Below are 16,116 nucleotides of genomic sequence, written 5' to 3'. Positions count from 1 at the left end.
CCTTTAACTTAATTTCGAGGTACATCTTAATTTATGCACAGGTTAATTTCAGGTGTCAATTTGCAAGTATAAAGGACACGGAGCTATACAAATACACACATACATACATGCATGTGCATCCAGGTACACACTGCTGGTGCACACTGCTACCTAATGGAAACAATGTCCTCAGCTAGATTTCTAGCACTGAGGACCAAAAAAATTAAATAGAATAAAATAATTGAATATTTATTTTTCCATTCTTCGCTACATATTGAAAAAGAAGGATATCTGCTGCCAAGCTTGCTCAGAAACATGAAGGAAACAAAGCCAGCTGTACTTGTCACTCGTGCCAGTTCTGGTGTGCGTTACTTGCACAGAACCACACCATTCCCAGCTAGGGAAGAAAAAAAACTTTTTCAAATGGTAATTGATTTGGGATAACAGGATTTCCCACTCAGTACAACCACAGCCCAGGAATAGATCAAGTGCATTGTGTTTCCCAGGTGATTCAATTCAAAGAGCACCCACCCAGTCTGTTAACCTACAGATGGGATATAAAATTGGCATATTATAAACTAAGACATCTCTGGTACTTTGGACTCTTTCCTTTGCACTGTTTAAAAATGATTAACACAGCCTACAGCTTCAAACAAGATGTTTTGTAATGAAAGTGTTTTTCTTTTAATCACATCTTAGATTACTTCTGACACCAGGTCAGTCAGCACAAGGATGCACTTCTTAGTGCGCTGGTTTCCTGTGAGATCTAGACTCTGCTTCCTTTTGAGGAGTGCTTTAGTGCAGCCACTCCCAGTGCAGATCATCAGGGCCGACTCTTTTGTTTTGCAAGTAGTGAAATATCAATACTGAAATACCCTCTAGCAGAGAACAAAACAAAACATCAGACTCAGCTTAAAGGGGGCTGACCTCAGAGGTGGGGCTGCACCATTTGAACCAACAGCAAACTGTGAGAAAGACAAAGCCAACAATGCCACCCTTTTTCAGATGGTGCATAAAGGAGTAAGGGAGGACTTGGTGATGCCATTTTGTCCAAAGCTCGGTCCTTGCCATACTGGACAGTAAAGCAGACTTACTTAGCACAGGCAGACAAGTGCAATACATTAGATAACCAAAATGATGTTATCCAAGAACAACCAGTTCCCTGCTGGTCAGAAACAGAATTTGCACACATCTGTGATCCTGGCACTTGAGGAAAAAAGCACAACATCATGAAGTTGAGACCAGGTTGGCTACACAATGAGACCTGAAAGGCAGCTAGGGGTGTGATGTGGGAGTGATTTCTTATTAATAAAGAAACTGCCTAGGCCCCTTGATAAGGCCCACCCTTAGGTGGGTGGAGAAAACAGAGGAGAATGCTGGGAGAAGGAGGCTTGGTGGAAGAGTCGCCATGATTCTCCCGCTCCAGACAGACGCAGGTTAAGATCCTCCCTGGTAAGCCAGCTTGTGGGCTACACAGAATATTAGAAATGGGTTAGAACAATATGTAGGAGCTAGCCAGTAGGAAACTGGACCTGGCCGGGCCGGGCAGTGTTTGAAGGAATGCAGTTTCCATGTGGTTATTTCTGGGTATAAGCTAGCCATGCGGGCGGCCGGGTGCCGGGGACGCAGCCCTGCCGCTCCTATCTCAACAGGGGTGTGTGTGTGTGTGTGTGTGTGTGTGTGTGTGTGTGTGTGTGTGTGTGTGCACGCGTGTGTAAGAAAAGAAAGATAAATTCATCTAGGGCTGGTGTCATAGTTCAGTGTCAAAGCATGTGTTTTATATGTGCAAAGCCCTGGTTTCATTGTCAGCACCAAAAAGAGGTGGAGATTTGTCCCAAGAGTAGTGTTAGGAAGACTGGAGTGGAGTTCAGCTGGTTAAGAGCACTAGCTCTCTAGCAGAGGACCTGGGTTCGATTCCCAACACTCACATGACATCTCACAACCATCCATAACTCCAGTCCCAAAGAATCTGATACCCTCTTCTGTCCGCCACAGACACACGTTGTCTAGATGTGGTAGAGTACGTTTTCAGTCCCTTTTTGGAGGCTGATCTGGGGACTTACCAAGGGCATGGCTACAGCTCCGGCAGGATTCAGTCAGACTAACGATTATTTGCTGGAGGTCTGCTCTTGGTGGAGTAGGAGAAGGGTTGGGGTTCTTCCAGCCATTGCATTTACAGGACTCTTCTGCCTAGAAGGGAATGAAGAGAGAAACAGAGCTCTATGATGAACAGCCATGGACAGTCTTACAAGAGAGCCATGCACACCTGTTATCTGAAAGGGACTCACACCTATACCATGTAAATTTCTATATATGTAAGAGAAATAAAACCAAGGGAGAACAAACAGGGTGCTTTGGGTGGTGGTTAAGTTTTGCTTCTTCTGATAGTATCTGCAGCCCAGATATTTTGCTATTGCCTTTCCCAGGGAATGGGCCGTTCCCAGACACTCTGAACCTCTAACTTCATAAACAAGCCAGACTCCCAAACAGTGAGGGGACAAGAAAGAGCTTGGAATATTTGATATGAATCTCAAGTTTCCCACCTTAGCTCTGTAGGAAAGAATGAAGCTGACTCATTTCACCTCTGTGTGGTAACCTGTGCTATAAAACAGCAAACAAACGTGAAGGATATATTATTTACAACACCAGGCTTGCCATGCTTGTGTGGCTGGGAGGCCTTCAGCTAATGTCCTTGAACTGAATGATCCTGTTACTCCTGGAAGCGGCCATTCCTTCCCTGATATCGTTTACTAGTAAGTAGTACTGGTTAGTTTCGTGTGTCAACCTGACACAAACAGAGAGTCATCAAAGAGAACAAAGCCTCAGCTGAGGAAATGCATCCGCAAGATCCAGCTGTAAGGCATTTCTCAATTAGTGATGAATGCAGAGGGCTCAGCCATGGTGGGTGGTGCCATCCCTGGGCTCCTGATCCTGCCTTCTAAAAGAAGGTGGGCTGAGCAAGCCAAGGGGAAGCAAGCCAGTAAGCAGCACTTCTCTATGGCTTCTGAATGAGCCCCTGCCTCCAGGATCCTGTCCTGACTTCCTTCGGTGATGAACAGCAAAGCTCAAGTGCAAACTGAATAAGCACTCTCCTCCCCAACTTGCTTTATGGCCTTGGTGTTTCGCAGCTGCGCTAGAAAACCTAAGACACCAATGCTCTCAATGTCTACTAGCCAAAGCAGTAGCCTCCAGCTGCAGTGAAAGACTATCTCAAAAACATAAGGTGGACAGCTCCAGAGGATCTGACACCCTCTTCTGGAATCTGCCAGAAACTGCACGCATGTGAATATACCTTTCAACACACACCACATAACTTTTAAAAATAATAATAAGATGGAGAGAGACTGAGGAAAGGCAATCAACCTTGACCCTCAGCCTCCACCCAGCACCCTGGCTGCACGTGTCTATCTCTGACGACAGGATACTTGAAGACCAGAATCCCTCTTCAGAACTGACCAAAAAAAACTACCGCATCTAACATGACAGTCTCCAACTCCATCATAACACCACTGCAAACTAGCATGCCCTAGCCCCGTGCCAGCTGCCACAGCAACAACTAAGAAGGCCCAAAAGCAGAGGGAAAAGAAGCAGAGTTTTTGTTTGGTTGGTTGGTTGTTTTTGTTTGATTTTTTTTTTTTTTACTGGGTTTTTCTATGTAGCCTTGGCCATCCTGGAACTTGCTCCGTAGACCAGTCTGGCCTCAATTTCAGAGATTCACCTGCCTCTGACTCCCAAGTGCTGGGATTAAAGGTGTGTGCCACCACCACCTGGCTAGAGGCAGAGTTTAGATCCCCAGGCAACGTCTGTACATTCCCAGAAGACTACATGTAGCACAAATAATAAGAACCCAGAAACAAATACTGGGGTTCAACCTAAAGATCAGAAAAGCAAAGCAGCCAGCCACTAGAGACCTTTTACCTCTACCAATGCTCAGACTGAAGAGGCGAGCCTCAAACTACCAAACCTCAGACTCCACACTTCACTGAATTCCTGATTCTTCCTCTTTAAATTCCTCTCTCCACCCAGCCATATTGCTCCTGTCGCCACCTCCCTAAGTGCTGGGACTAAAGATGTGTGATCACCTCTGTTGGGATCACCTTCATGTGAGCTCTGTTTCTCTTTTTGACAGTCATTCTTTGTAGCCAAGGGTGTCCTTGAACTCACAGAGGTCCAAACTCCTGTCTCCTGAGTCCCTGGCCTATATGGCTGACTAGTATAGATGCTTTGTTCTCTAATCTTCAGATAAACTTTACTTATAAAACACAAATAATATACCACTATAACTACTTGGACATTTCTCCCTTTTATAAGCCCCCCTCTCAAACCCTGTCTCTATAAGAACAGGTAGGATGACTCTAACGTTGATCTTACATTTCTGTCCATGGCTAAGAACAAGCTTCTTGATTCTGCTCATTTGGGTATCATGGTTGCCACAGTTTCAAGAGGGAGGAAAAGCCCAGGTTAAGATGGAAAATGGCAGCACATTTGACAGAAAACAAAGAGCCTTTTCTGGCGCAGCAAGCTGCCAGGCAACACAAAATGAGCAAATTGTATTTCAAAGCATCAGTGCTATGTAGAGAGAAGTAAGACGACAACTGCGGGTGAGAAGGAGCACTGTGAGGAGGACGACAAGGACGAAGGGGTGCCCATCCATGGCTGCTCGCGGAACTGCCGTGCAGTCAGGAAATGAAGGCCAGCCTGAGTGGTTTATACATGCAAGACACTATGTGAGTCCCCAGTACTAAGTGGATAAAGAGAATTCAAGGATCCAAAACTTGACTCCCTGTGGGGTTGCTTATCAAAGCACATCCATGTGAGCAGACAAAACACCCATGTGCATAAAATTAAAAATAACAAATACAAATAAAATATGTTTAAAGGACTAGAGAGATAGCTCAGCAGTTAAGAGCACTGGTTGCTCTTCCAGGAGATTCGAGTTCAATTCCCAGCACCCAACATGGTGGCTCTGTAACACCATTCTCGGGGAATCTTACATTCTCTCTTGGTCTCCTCAGTGACAGGTTTGTAGGCAGGCAAATCACTCACATACATAAAAATAAATAAGTTAAAAATCAGACCAAAAAATAAAAAAAAAAAAAAACACTTTAAAAAAACTTGCCTTCCTCATTGAAATTCAGATGAACAAATAACCACCTCTGAAGCCTGGGTAAGAACTGCAGACTTTGAGTTGGAGATCATAACTTCACTACTCTTAGTGCAGACAGCGGAAAAAGACAAGTTTACACCCTACTTGCCTCTGCCTAATGTAAAATAATAGACCTGTTCCCTGGGGCTCATAAACCTCTAGTCACAAGTCTCAAAGCAGGAGGATTTATAATAATCAAGCCTTACATTTCTATTTAATACTAATCACACTAATTTAAGCCATTGTGATAGAATGCTGAATCTATTCTTCCACACAATAGATACTGTACTTAAACATGTCTGGGGATTCAATATATATGGCTTTCCTTGAAAAACTGGCTAATTTTACTTTCCCACAAAATCTCAGGACTCCAGTAGGTTTTACAAAGTCAATTTTGGTTTCTTTGGTTCAGAAACTGTGATTTTTTTTTTTCTAAATAAATAGGAAACTCCAAAAGCAAGAGAAAACAAGGAGGAGGCATGGAACAGAACAATGACAGTCCAATGGTTTTGTGGCCTCATGGGCACTCCGGAGTAGAAGGCAAGAAGGGCACGCCATAGGGGCAGCATGTCCAGGGAAAGAGATACCTTCTGGGGATGTAGCTCAGTGGTACAGCCTTGCCTTTCATGCCTAGAACAACAATGACCAAAAAAAAAAAAAAAAAAGGCATGTATAGTGGTACCCACCTATAATCTGCGAATTTAACAAGATTGAGACTGGAGGGTCATGAGTTCAAGGCCAACCTAGGTTACATATTGAGAGCCTGTCATTAATTTCAGAACTAGGGAGGCAGAAAGGCAGAAGCAGGTGATCTTTGTGAGTTCAAAGACAGCCTGTTCTACATATCAAGTTTCTGAATAGCTAGGGCTATATAGAGAGACCCTGTCTCAAAACAAAACTAAAAATAGAAAAAAAAAAAAAGTCGAGCGGTGGTGGTGCAAGCCTTTAATCCCAGCACTCGGGAGGCAGACGCAGGTGGACCTCTGTGAGTTCAAGGCCAACCTGGTCTACAGAGTGAGTTCCCGGACAGCAGGACTGTTTGACAGAGAAACCCTGTCTCAAAGAAAAAAAAAGTGAAGGAGCTGGGACTATAGCTTATAGCACTTGTAGCATGCTTGAGACACTGGGTTTAATTCCCCAGCAGTTCACATGGCAATCTAAGTTGAGGTAGGTTACCAGAAACAATATTAAATATATGGGGCAAGCAAAATGGCCCAATGGGTAAGAGTACTTGCTACCAAGGCTGATGACCTCAGTCTTTTCCCCAGAACCCACAGAGTAGAAGAAAATGAACACACACAGGTTGCCATCTAGCCTTCACAGAGATGCTGCAGTACACGTACAGACACACACATATATATCCACATGCACTCTAACTGGAAAACAAATATAATTTTTAAACTTATTAAATCGAGTATGATAGCTCATACATATAATCCCAGCACTTTTCTATAATCCTGGCACTCAGGAGACTGAGAAAGGATGATGACGAGTTCAAGGCCAGTCTAGACTACACAGCAAGACTCTGTCCCTAAAACAAACAAAAAACCTTTGGGCCAGCAAAGGTGACTAATAAGTAAAGGCCCTTACCATCCTCAAAGACAGTCTATACACAGGCACTATGTTATGCATACAACCCCATGTAATGATATTTCATTTGTATTTTAATAAATAAAGCTTGGCTAAAGATCAAAATGCAAAACAGCCACAGTAGCCAGTCATACAGGCCAAGCAGACGTGGCACACACCTTCAACCCCAGCCAAAGGTTTTGCCTTAAACTCACAGAGATCCTTCTGACCGTGTCTCCCAAATCCTGGGTTTAAAGGTGTGTGTCACCACTACCTGACCTCTATTGGCTTTAGCTTCGCCTCTGGTCTTCAGATAAGATTTATTTATCAAAATACAAATCATATACCACTACACATTAATAGGTAAATTCAACCTGGCATATGTAAGCAATTTTATGTTCTTTGGAATATTTAGAAAATGTATGTATATGCCTCTACATATGTATGTGCCTGTGTGCATGCCTGTGTATATGTGTGTAAATCCAGGTGTGTATGCATGTGTGCATGTGTCTGTATGTACCTGCTGCAATGTAGAACTTGAGGACAGTTTGCTAAGTAAAATCGGCCAGTCACAAGAGGCAAGCTCTGCATGACTTCCCTTCTACACAGAGCTAAATTTATAGAGATAAAAATATAGGAGTATGATAAAACACAGTTTATACATGTATGAAATATGAAAGAACAGATGAAAACATTCATAGAAAGGACAACAAGACTGGCAAGATGGCTAAGCGGGTAAAGTGAACTTTGGAAGCAGGACAGTCTGAGTCAATCCCAGGATCCTACATGGTGCAAGAGAGCTGATGCCACAAACTTGTCCTCTGACCTCCAAAAACCATGTGCCCACAGTCACCTCTGTCTCTCTCTCTCTCTCTCCCTTCCTCCCTCCCTCCCTCTCTCTCTTCTTTTCTTTTTTCAAGACAGGGTTTCTCAGTAGTTATGGAGCCAGTCCTGGAACACTCACACAGATCTGTCTGCAGCTGCCTCCTGAGTGCTGGGATTAAAGTGGCCCAGAGGTAGAAAGTCTGCCTATCATAGATGAATCACTTTTTTTTTTGCTATGCAGAAGTTTTTAAATTTTATGTATTTCCCAGCATGCAGGCACATACCTTTAATCCCATCATGCAGGAGGCAGAAGTGGGGAATCTCTGTGAGTTCAAAGCCAGCCTGGTCTTCCAAAGTTCAGGCCAGCAAGGGCAACACAGTGAAACCCTGTCTAGAAAAAACAAAAACAACAAACAAAGACAAGGTGGGGTAAAAATAATAATGCAATGCTCTGTTATTAGGTATGTATCTGTAGACACATGTAAGCGTGGAAACACGCATGCCACGGCACAAACATGGAAGTCAGCAGAATGTTGAGGAGTGGCTTTCTGTCTTTCATGGTATGTCAAGCCATTGGGCTTGCACTTTCACCGTAGATTTCTCAAGTGGCATTTTTTAAATCTGTTGAGAAAGACAAGTGACATTGAGTGCTGTGACCATATTCACTCTCTCTCTTTCTGCACTGGGTACTGGACACCGGCCTCACGCTTGCCAGTGAGCGACATCTTTAGCCCAGAAAACTCTTTGTCCTCTTCCTTCTCTTTTCCCACTTCTGTTTTGCTTTTTGTTTGTTTGCTTGCTTGTTTGTTTGTTTGGGGGGTGGTTGGTTGGTTGGTTGGTTGGTTGGTTTGGTTTTTCTTTTCTTTTTGTTAGTGAGACAAAGTCTCACTGTGTAACCCAGGCTGGCTTCATATTTGTGGTGTTCCTCTTACCTTAGCCTCTCAACTGCTAAATTACAGGTGTGAGCTATAAGCCCAGTTTTCTTCTTGATTTAATGTTGGCAAAACCTAGGAGAGATCAGTGCTATCGAAGTTTTGTTAAGTGGATATGAAGCCAAATCAGTTCCTGGACATTATGTTTATATTCCTAGATTAGTGCTGCTCTCAACCTGGGTCAGAGAAGCTTGGTGCAGATGACAGTTAATACAGAATCCTTTTTTTTTTTTTCTTTCTGAGACAGGGTTTGCCTGTAGTTTTGGTGCCTGTCCTGGAACTAGCTCTTGTAGACCAGGCTGACCTCGAACTCACAGAGATCCGCCTGCCTCTGCATCCCAAGTGCTGGGATTAAAGGTGTGCGCCACTACCTGGCAATGCAGAATCTTATAACCGTTAAAAAGTAGTCTGACTACATTAACTGTTGAGTGCTCAGTCCTAAATCAAACATCTATACCACCTCCTCCAAGGCTAGGAAGCAACATGGAAGAGGGTGGGCTAACTGAAGGGCTGGAACATGGAGGTGAGCGTACTAAAACACTGTCTTCTGATATGACATGGCTAAAGTAATCATGAACATGTGTTATTGTAGCTGTGACTGGAAGGCTGGAAATTCAATCAGAGACAATGCCCACCTCTACTAACACATATACAAGGTCTCCCACTAGCCTCAAAACTGTGATCCTCCTGCCTTAGCCTCCCAATGAGAATTCTTTTTTTTCGGGGGGGGGGGGGGAAGGGGTGGAAATTTGACAGAGTCATATATTGTGTCCTAGTCTAGCCTAGAACCCACTATGTCACCCAGCAATCCTCCTGCCTTGAAGTTCTGGATGGAGATGGATTCTAAGTGTGTCAGTTTTCAATGGGTTTCTTTTTAGTTCTCTCTCTCTCTCTCTCTCTCTCTCTCTCTCTCTCTCTCTCTCTCCTTTTATCTGTGAAGATGCTGAAGCATCCAGTTGAGTTCTCAACTCTGTGAGCAGCCTCACTCAGCTGCCTGGTTGGCACTCAGCCACTTAGACATAAGCTGACTGCTGGAATGTCTCCATTCTCCACCTGCTGTTGGGCAATGGAATGAGAAACTCAAGTCTTGCACGGGGTTGCTTTGGAAGCTCATGCTCTCCTGAAGGACGCATAACCAGACTAACCTGTGAAGCAGATCTTGCAGCCCACATTCCCAACCGCCCACACCAGCTTTGTGCATAGAGCTCTAACAGCAGGGTGTGTCTCCGGCACCACAGCCCCCTTTCAAACCCCTCTGCCCTTCATCCTATGGCCCTTCTCCAACTTCAAAGGCTCAGTTAACACTTTAACTCAATGCCTCACCCACCACCTTGGGTTCTTGGACTTACACCTTCTGTAGTCTCATTATCAAGGCCTCCTTCAAGGACTCTTCCTCCTTTCTTTCCACAAATCCCTATTCCCAATTCTTCACTTGAAAAACACAAAAAAATAAATTTTTAATAAAAAAATAATGAAAGTTTCACTCTATTCAAAAATCTCTAATTTTTTTAAGTTAAAAAAGAAAGACCAAAGAAAAAGTTCCATAACTCCCAAACTAGGTGGTGGTGGTGGTGGTGCACACCTTTAATCCCAGCACTTGGGAGACAAAGGCAGGCGGATCTCTGTGAGTTTGAGGCCAGCCTGGTCTACAAGAGCAAGTTCCAAAAGAAAGAAGAAGATTCCTTTCTTTCTCTTCTTTTTTTTTTTTGGTTTTTATTTTTGTGGTGTGGTGATTGAATCCATAAAAAATGTAATTGATAGCTCAAGTCTAAAATCCTCCAGAATAGTCTTTCTAACTGTATAGACATTCACTGAATCCACATAATTTGGGATTTAGCAGTTAAGTAGCTACCATGATCCAGCTGTGTGATGATTTTCTGTTCATTAAAACAAAGTGGTTTTCTTTTTAGACAGAGTCTCACTATGTAGTGCTGGCTGGCTTGGAACTGGCTATATAGACCATGCTGGCCTTGAACTCACAGAGATCTACCTGCTGCCTCCTAATTTTGGAGATTAAAGAGCACGTCCCATGCCCTAGCACAGTAAGATGAGTAATTACAAAACAGGAAAATCTCCATTAGGGACTGGAAAAAATGGTTCAGCAGCTCAGAGCATTTGTTCTTGCAAAAGACAGAGGTTCAATTCCCAGCACCCACATGGCAGCTCACAAGCATCTATAACTCCAGTTCCAATAAATCTGAAGCGATCTGCCCTCCTCTGCCTCCTAAGTGATGGGACCATTCCAATCTACGTTTTTTGTTGTTGTTGTTAAATCCTGCTTACCATCAAGTAGAACATTTGATTCTACTTGATCTAGGTCATCTTATTTTCCCAACAACTCCAAAATTCAGAACTGTACACACACTAAGTCATACCTGCCCTGAAATCATGCTTGGAGAACAAGATGGATAGTCACATGAGTCCTTACAGAAAGATCATTTTAACTCAATCTTAATTTTCATTTATGGAAAAACCGTGAGGAACTGTAGAGAATCCCACTTTTTGATGCCATTCCTGAGGAGAAGGCAGCATCCAGGAGTTTGGCATCAGTTGAAGAGAATATAAGAATGAGGGTTCCCTTTCTAGAATCTCTACCCAGTAGGCCAGTGCTACAGAGGTACTGTTGCCCTCCGAGCTTTGTGTACTGGCTTCTGTCAGCCTCCCCAACACCTCCAGGTCTATATAGCTTCTGAAACAACCAGTGGCAAAGCTCGTCGTCCTCCAGAGCAGGGGCACATGATATCCCCATTTCAGCCCTCACCACTACCAAGACCAGGAACCACACCAAACAGAAGGAAGTCTGTAGCTGTCACTCCACCAACGGGGACATCACCTCTTCCACCCACCAGCGCAGCCAAGAGTGGCCAGGCACACCTTGAATTCTTGTCTCCATTCTTGCCTCAAAAGGCCTTCTCAGTACATTTAAATGTCAAATTCCCATCTGTTCTTTCAGAAACCAAATCAAATTCCAGCCTAGTGGGTGGAGGTGATTCAGACAGTCATTCCAGCACCCACTGGGCTGGGCCAGAAGGACTAAGAATTCCAGGTGAGCCTCAGTTTCATAACAAAACCCCACCTCAAAAGACCAAACAACTAAACTAAAATTAAGTAAGTTTTTTAAAAAAAGTGAAATCAGTTCTCTGACATTTCCATATCCACTTACTTCCATTTTGAAAGAGGCTGGTGAATTTGTTATGTGGGGTTCTGTTGACAGCTCAGCAGACAAAAGTGCTCAGTGCTCTCGAAGGGCGGCACATGGAGGCTCAGACCAGGAAACCTGGCCCCCTCTTCAGGCTGCACACTTGGTGAATATGCATTCAGGCAAAAACTCACACACATGAAATAAAACAAATCTTAAAAAATAAAATACTGTTACACGTGACAACCTTGGCTACAGTCACAACAGTTCATTCAGACCTAATGATTCTTCTGTGTGTGAAAGAGAGGGGTGGGGTCTGGTCTCAAAATAGATGACCCTGAACTACTAATATTCCTTCCTCTAGCATCTGAGTGTTAGGATTATGAGCATAAACCAACATGAGCTTGAGGTGCTGGGGATGAAATCCAAGCGGCTCATGCACAGAACAAGCAAGCACTCTACCAACTGAGGTTCATCTCCCATCTCTAAGTTGATCCCATCCGTACACAGGGAATTTTAGAAACAGACAAGGACAATCCCAAGTAACAGAGTCACGAGGGAGACTGGAGTCTGCTGAGAGTCCAGCTTTCTCTGAGGACAGATGCACAGTGGTACACTTACGTCAATAACATCAGTGTGGTGCGTGACTGGAAGAAGCATAAAACTCTGGAGCGAGAGGCAATGAGATCATGTCTTTAAAAAGGAGCTGTGGGAGAGCTTAGCAGTTAAGGGTGCTTCCTGTTGTTTCAAAAGACCCAAGTTTCAGGCCGCACACATTTATCTCTAACTCCAGTTCCAGGGGATTCAATGCTTTCTTTTGGCCTCCAAAATTACCACACATGCATGTGGTATATATACATAGAATAAAGAAATCTTTAAAAGAGAAAAAGAAAAAGAGGAGTACTAGCACAACAGAAGAGTGCTCGCCTACCGTTAGCAACAGTAGAGTGCTCATCTACCGTTAGCAACAGTAGAGTGCTCGCCTACCGTTAGCAACAGTAGAGTGCTCGCCTNTCAGTGATTTGCTGCAAATCCCGATTTTTATTTTTAAAGTATTTAAGTGTTACTACATGCCACATTTCCACAGAACTTTCCCATTCCTTAGGAGTAAGTTAATATCGTTAATAATTCCTTTTCTAGAAACTAAAAAGAAATTCCGTCTCTAAGCAGCCCTTATAATAGTCTGCACAAAAGGCTTACCCAGCTTTCCCTGCCCATTATCAGAGCAATGGTGACCAGGACGAAGCCGCAAATGTCCCCCATTCTTCCCACGGAAAGAACTACAAAAGAAAGAATTCCTCATGAGACCAGACTCAACGGGTTCAGATAAAGCTTCAGAACACCTGGGGGTCACCCAGAAATGTATCCCCTACTTACTATTCAGCCTTCTGTCACACTGAATGATGGGAATCGACCGCATCAAAGCTTAGAAAATAATGGAACCCGCTCAACAACGCAGACACACAACGGGGTCCAATTTCATTAAGGGCTTGAATGTTCTGCTTCATAAGTGTATGGAAAAGGGCAGGGGAAAAAAAAAGACAGAGCTGGGATCCTCTTTTACCTCAGTCAGTTCCTAACTGTATAACTCTAGGCAACTTACCAAAGTGTTCCTGTTCTGTAAAGTGGAGATGAGACTCCTATCCACCTTACAATACTGCAAAAATTTTGAAATAATATTTTTAGATGTCTGGTCATTCATGTGATAAATAAATACCAGATAATGAGTTAGTATTCTAAATGGAGGATTGGTTTTATTTTTAGAAGAAGAAAATTACAATAGGGGGTTGGTGTGCGCTGTTTTATTTTTATTCTTTCTTTCTTTCTTTCTTTTTTTTTTTTTGTTTTGTTTTGTTTTGTTTTTCGAGACAGGGTTTCTTTGTGGATTTGGAGCCTATCCTGGAACTAGCTCTTGTGTAGACCAGGCTGGTCTCCACCTCACAGAGATCCGCCTGCCTCTGCCTCCCAGTGCTGGGATTGATTAAAGGCGTGCGCCACCATCACCCAGCTACAATATTGTTTTTTCTTGTCTGTTTTCTTTTATGATTTTATTCAAGACAGGGTTTCTCTGTGTAGTGCTGGCTGTCCTGGAATTAACGCTTCAGACTAGGCTAGCATCAAACTCACAGAGAACCTCCTGCCTCTGCCAAGTGCTGGGATTAAAGGTGTGGGCAACCACTGCCTGGCTTTGAACACAATATTGTATGTATAATAAATTTTAAAGTTTTAATTTGTTTGTTTGTTTAAAGATTGTGTCTCATTGTGCAGATCTCACTGGCCTAAACTTTCTGTATAAAGCATGATGCCCTGAAACTCACAGAAAACTGCCTGTCTCTGCCTCTTGAATGCTGGAAATAAAGGTGTGCGCCACCATGACTGGCCCTTTCTTTAAATTAGGTCTTGGTGGCACACACCTTTAACCCCAGAACTTTGGAGGAAGAATCAAGAAGATTGGGAGTTCAAGATCATTCTCAGCTCCATGTTAAGGCCAACCTGGGCTACATGAGATGAGATGAGATGAGAGAGAGAGAGAGAGAGAGAGAGAGAGAGAGAGAGAGAGAGAGAGAGAAATGAGTGTAATGGTCTGGCCTGTCCCTTTAAGAGACAAGCCCCGCCCACCCCCGCACCCTCCCCCCTGTCTGCTAAGACAAGCAGATCTTCCTTCTGCTTCCAACCTAAGTTCCTTTCTTTCCCTCTCTCTCCCGAAGAAGTAGCTGCTGCCATGGCTACTCTCCTCTCCCCACTTCTCTCTCTCCCCCCTCCTCTGCCTCTCTCTCTTCGTCTCCCTCCTACCTCCCTCTCCCCTTCCCTTCCATCAGACACTAAATAAATATCCAACCTCACTCTGCATGGCGTGCCTAATAGGCCTCAGTTTCTCATCCACCACACAGCCACTCGTGGGACCAAGTGCCCTCGGGTCTGCCGTGTCTCCCACCCACCAGGGCCCTAAACCACCAAAGAGGCCCACTGCCACCACTCGGGTACCAGAGTGTTTTGTCTAAACCATTACAATGAGAAAGAAGACAGAGGGAGGAGAGGTAAGGAAGGAGGGATTGAGCCGGGTAGTGGTGGTGTGTAAGGTTAGGCCCGCCCCTAAGGGGGCAGGCTAGCCTCGAGCGAATGTTTACTGATAAATTGGGCCCACAGAAGCCTCGGGCCCCTTCCTGCTACTTGTACTCCACTGGAACCTTGGTTTCGTGAGTCTTGTTTTCATTAAAGTTGTGCAAATACCTATCACAATTTGTCTACATTAATCTAAGCCACCACTTCATTTTGGCGTCCAACATTGGGGCACATTTGCCCCTGGCCCATAGCCCACTGCGCCCACAGCAGGTCCTGGGCAGTCGCGCACCTCCCCCGCGCCGGCCCCCTGGCTCGCCTCCCGCCCTAGGCCCGTGGTCGCGGTCTCCTCAGCAGCAGCAGCAGCAGCAGCAGCAGCAAACCTCCCCGGCACCGGCCCGCTCGCTCGCTCGCTCGCTGGCTCGCCCGCCTGCCCTAGGCCCAGCCGGGGCAGCGCGGAGGCCGCCGTGGGTCCCTAGCCACCTGCATCGGGCGCTTTATTCCACTCGCCAGCTGGCAGCGCCAGAGGAGGTAGCCCCTCCCTCTCTGCCTTGACGTTTGGAGCTGAATACGGAAGCTTAAATATTTGCAGTTTTACAACACAAAACCGCCACAGCAGAAGGGGTCACTTTGAATAAATTTTGGTTTTGAGTTGTTTCAGACCGGCTCTCCACGTGGACTCAAGTGGACTCGTTCGCCACCTCTGGCAGGAACCAGTCATTGCAGGTAAAAAAATTTTTTTTCCTTTTATAAATAAAATGTCTGAGAATATAGTTATTCAGGATTTTAACAGTCTTTTTGAGTGTGCCATGTGGGAGATCCTACAAGAGGTGTCTAGCACCCCACATCTATGGATCCTTCTGGGACTAATCCCAGTTTTCCTTGGTATTAAGTGGTTTGACAACAAAGGTCTGATAGAGTCTTTAAGAGACGAATCCAGAATTCTTAAGGCAGAGGTTGAACATGTACAAACCATTAAGCATGACAAAGATCTTCTCAAGAATCAGTTTGAAGTTCTACAGGAAGAGAACAGAACTTTGTTTAACAAGACAATGGTGACTGAAAAAAAAATTAGAAAAGGTTCAGGCAGATGTTAAGGAGAAATTCATGACTATGAAAGAGGGAACAGCTGAGGTGGATCGTAAACTCTAATCCCTTTCTGTAGGAAGTGAAACATTAGTGGCTGATATTAAGGAGAAATTCATTACTATGGAAGAAGGAACAGCTGATTTAAATAGAAAATTTCATCAGTCACTTTCTGAAGGGACTGAAACATTAACTGAGAGAATCAAAATGGTTGAATGTGAGAATCAGGGACTAGTTATAATTTTCTTAGGTCAAAGGTTAATTTGGGAATTTTACCATCATTTGCTTTCACAGGAGCCCCTAAGGAGAACATCGCCCCCATGTCAGCTTGAAGCAATCTTAGAGGACGAAGTCCCCTCTCCCAACAGAGTTTGCCCTCA

The 16,116-nt window shown here is 44.3% G+C and overlaps 1 protein-coding gene across 3 annotated transcripts in view; it reads right to left on the bottom strand.

The window, feature by feature from the left end:
- The window catches only part of Kat2b (lysine acetyltransferase 2B), a 142,399-nt gene that overhangs the window by 96,539 nt on the left and 29,744 nt on the right, over positions 1-16,116 (bottom strand). For all 3 annotated transcript variants that reach the window (XR_007595850.1, XM_050165083.1, XM_050165084.1), the window contains exon 2: positions 2,043-2,169. Coding sequence is in view for 1 of the 3 variants with exons in the window: in XM_050165083.1 (XP_050021040.1) it covers positions 2,043-2,169 (127 nt within the window). In the remaining 2 variants the exon portion in view is untranslated. The remainder of the gene's footprint in view (positions 1-2,042; positions 2,170-16,116) is intronic.

Source organism: Alexandromys fortis, unplaced genomic scaffold (assembly GCF_014885135.2).
Source record: "Alexandromys fortis isolate MF-2015 unplaced genomic scaffold, M_Fortis_MF-2015_v1.1 scaffold_121, whole genome shotgun sequence".
In the NCBI taxonomy this organism is placed as follows: Eukaryota; Metazoa; Chordata; class Mammalia; order Rodentia; family Cricetidae; genus Alexandromys; species Alexandromys fortis.
The sequence above is the reverse complement of the archived record's forward strand: the minus strand, read 5'-3'. Positions and strand labels throughout refer to the sequence as shown.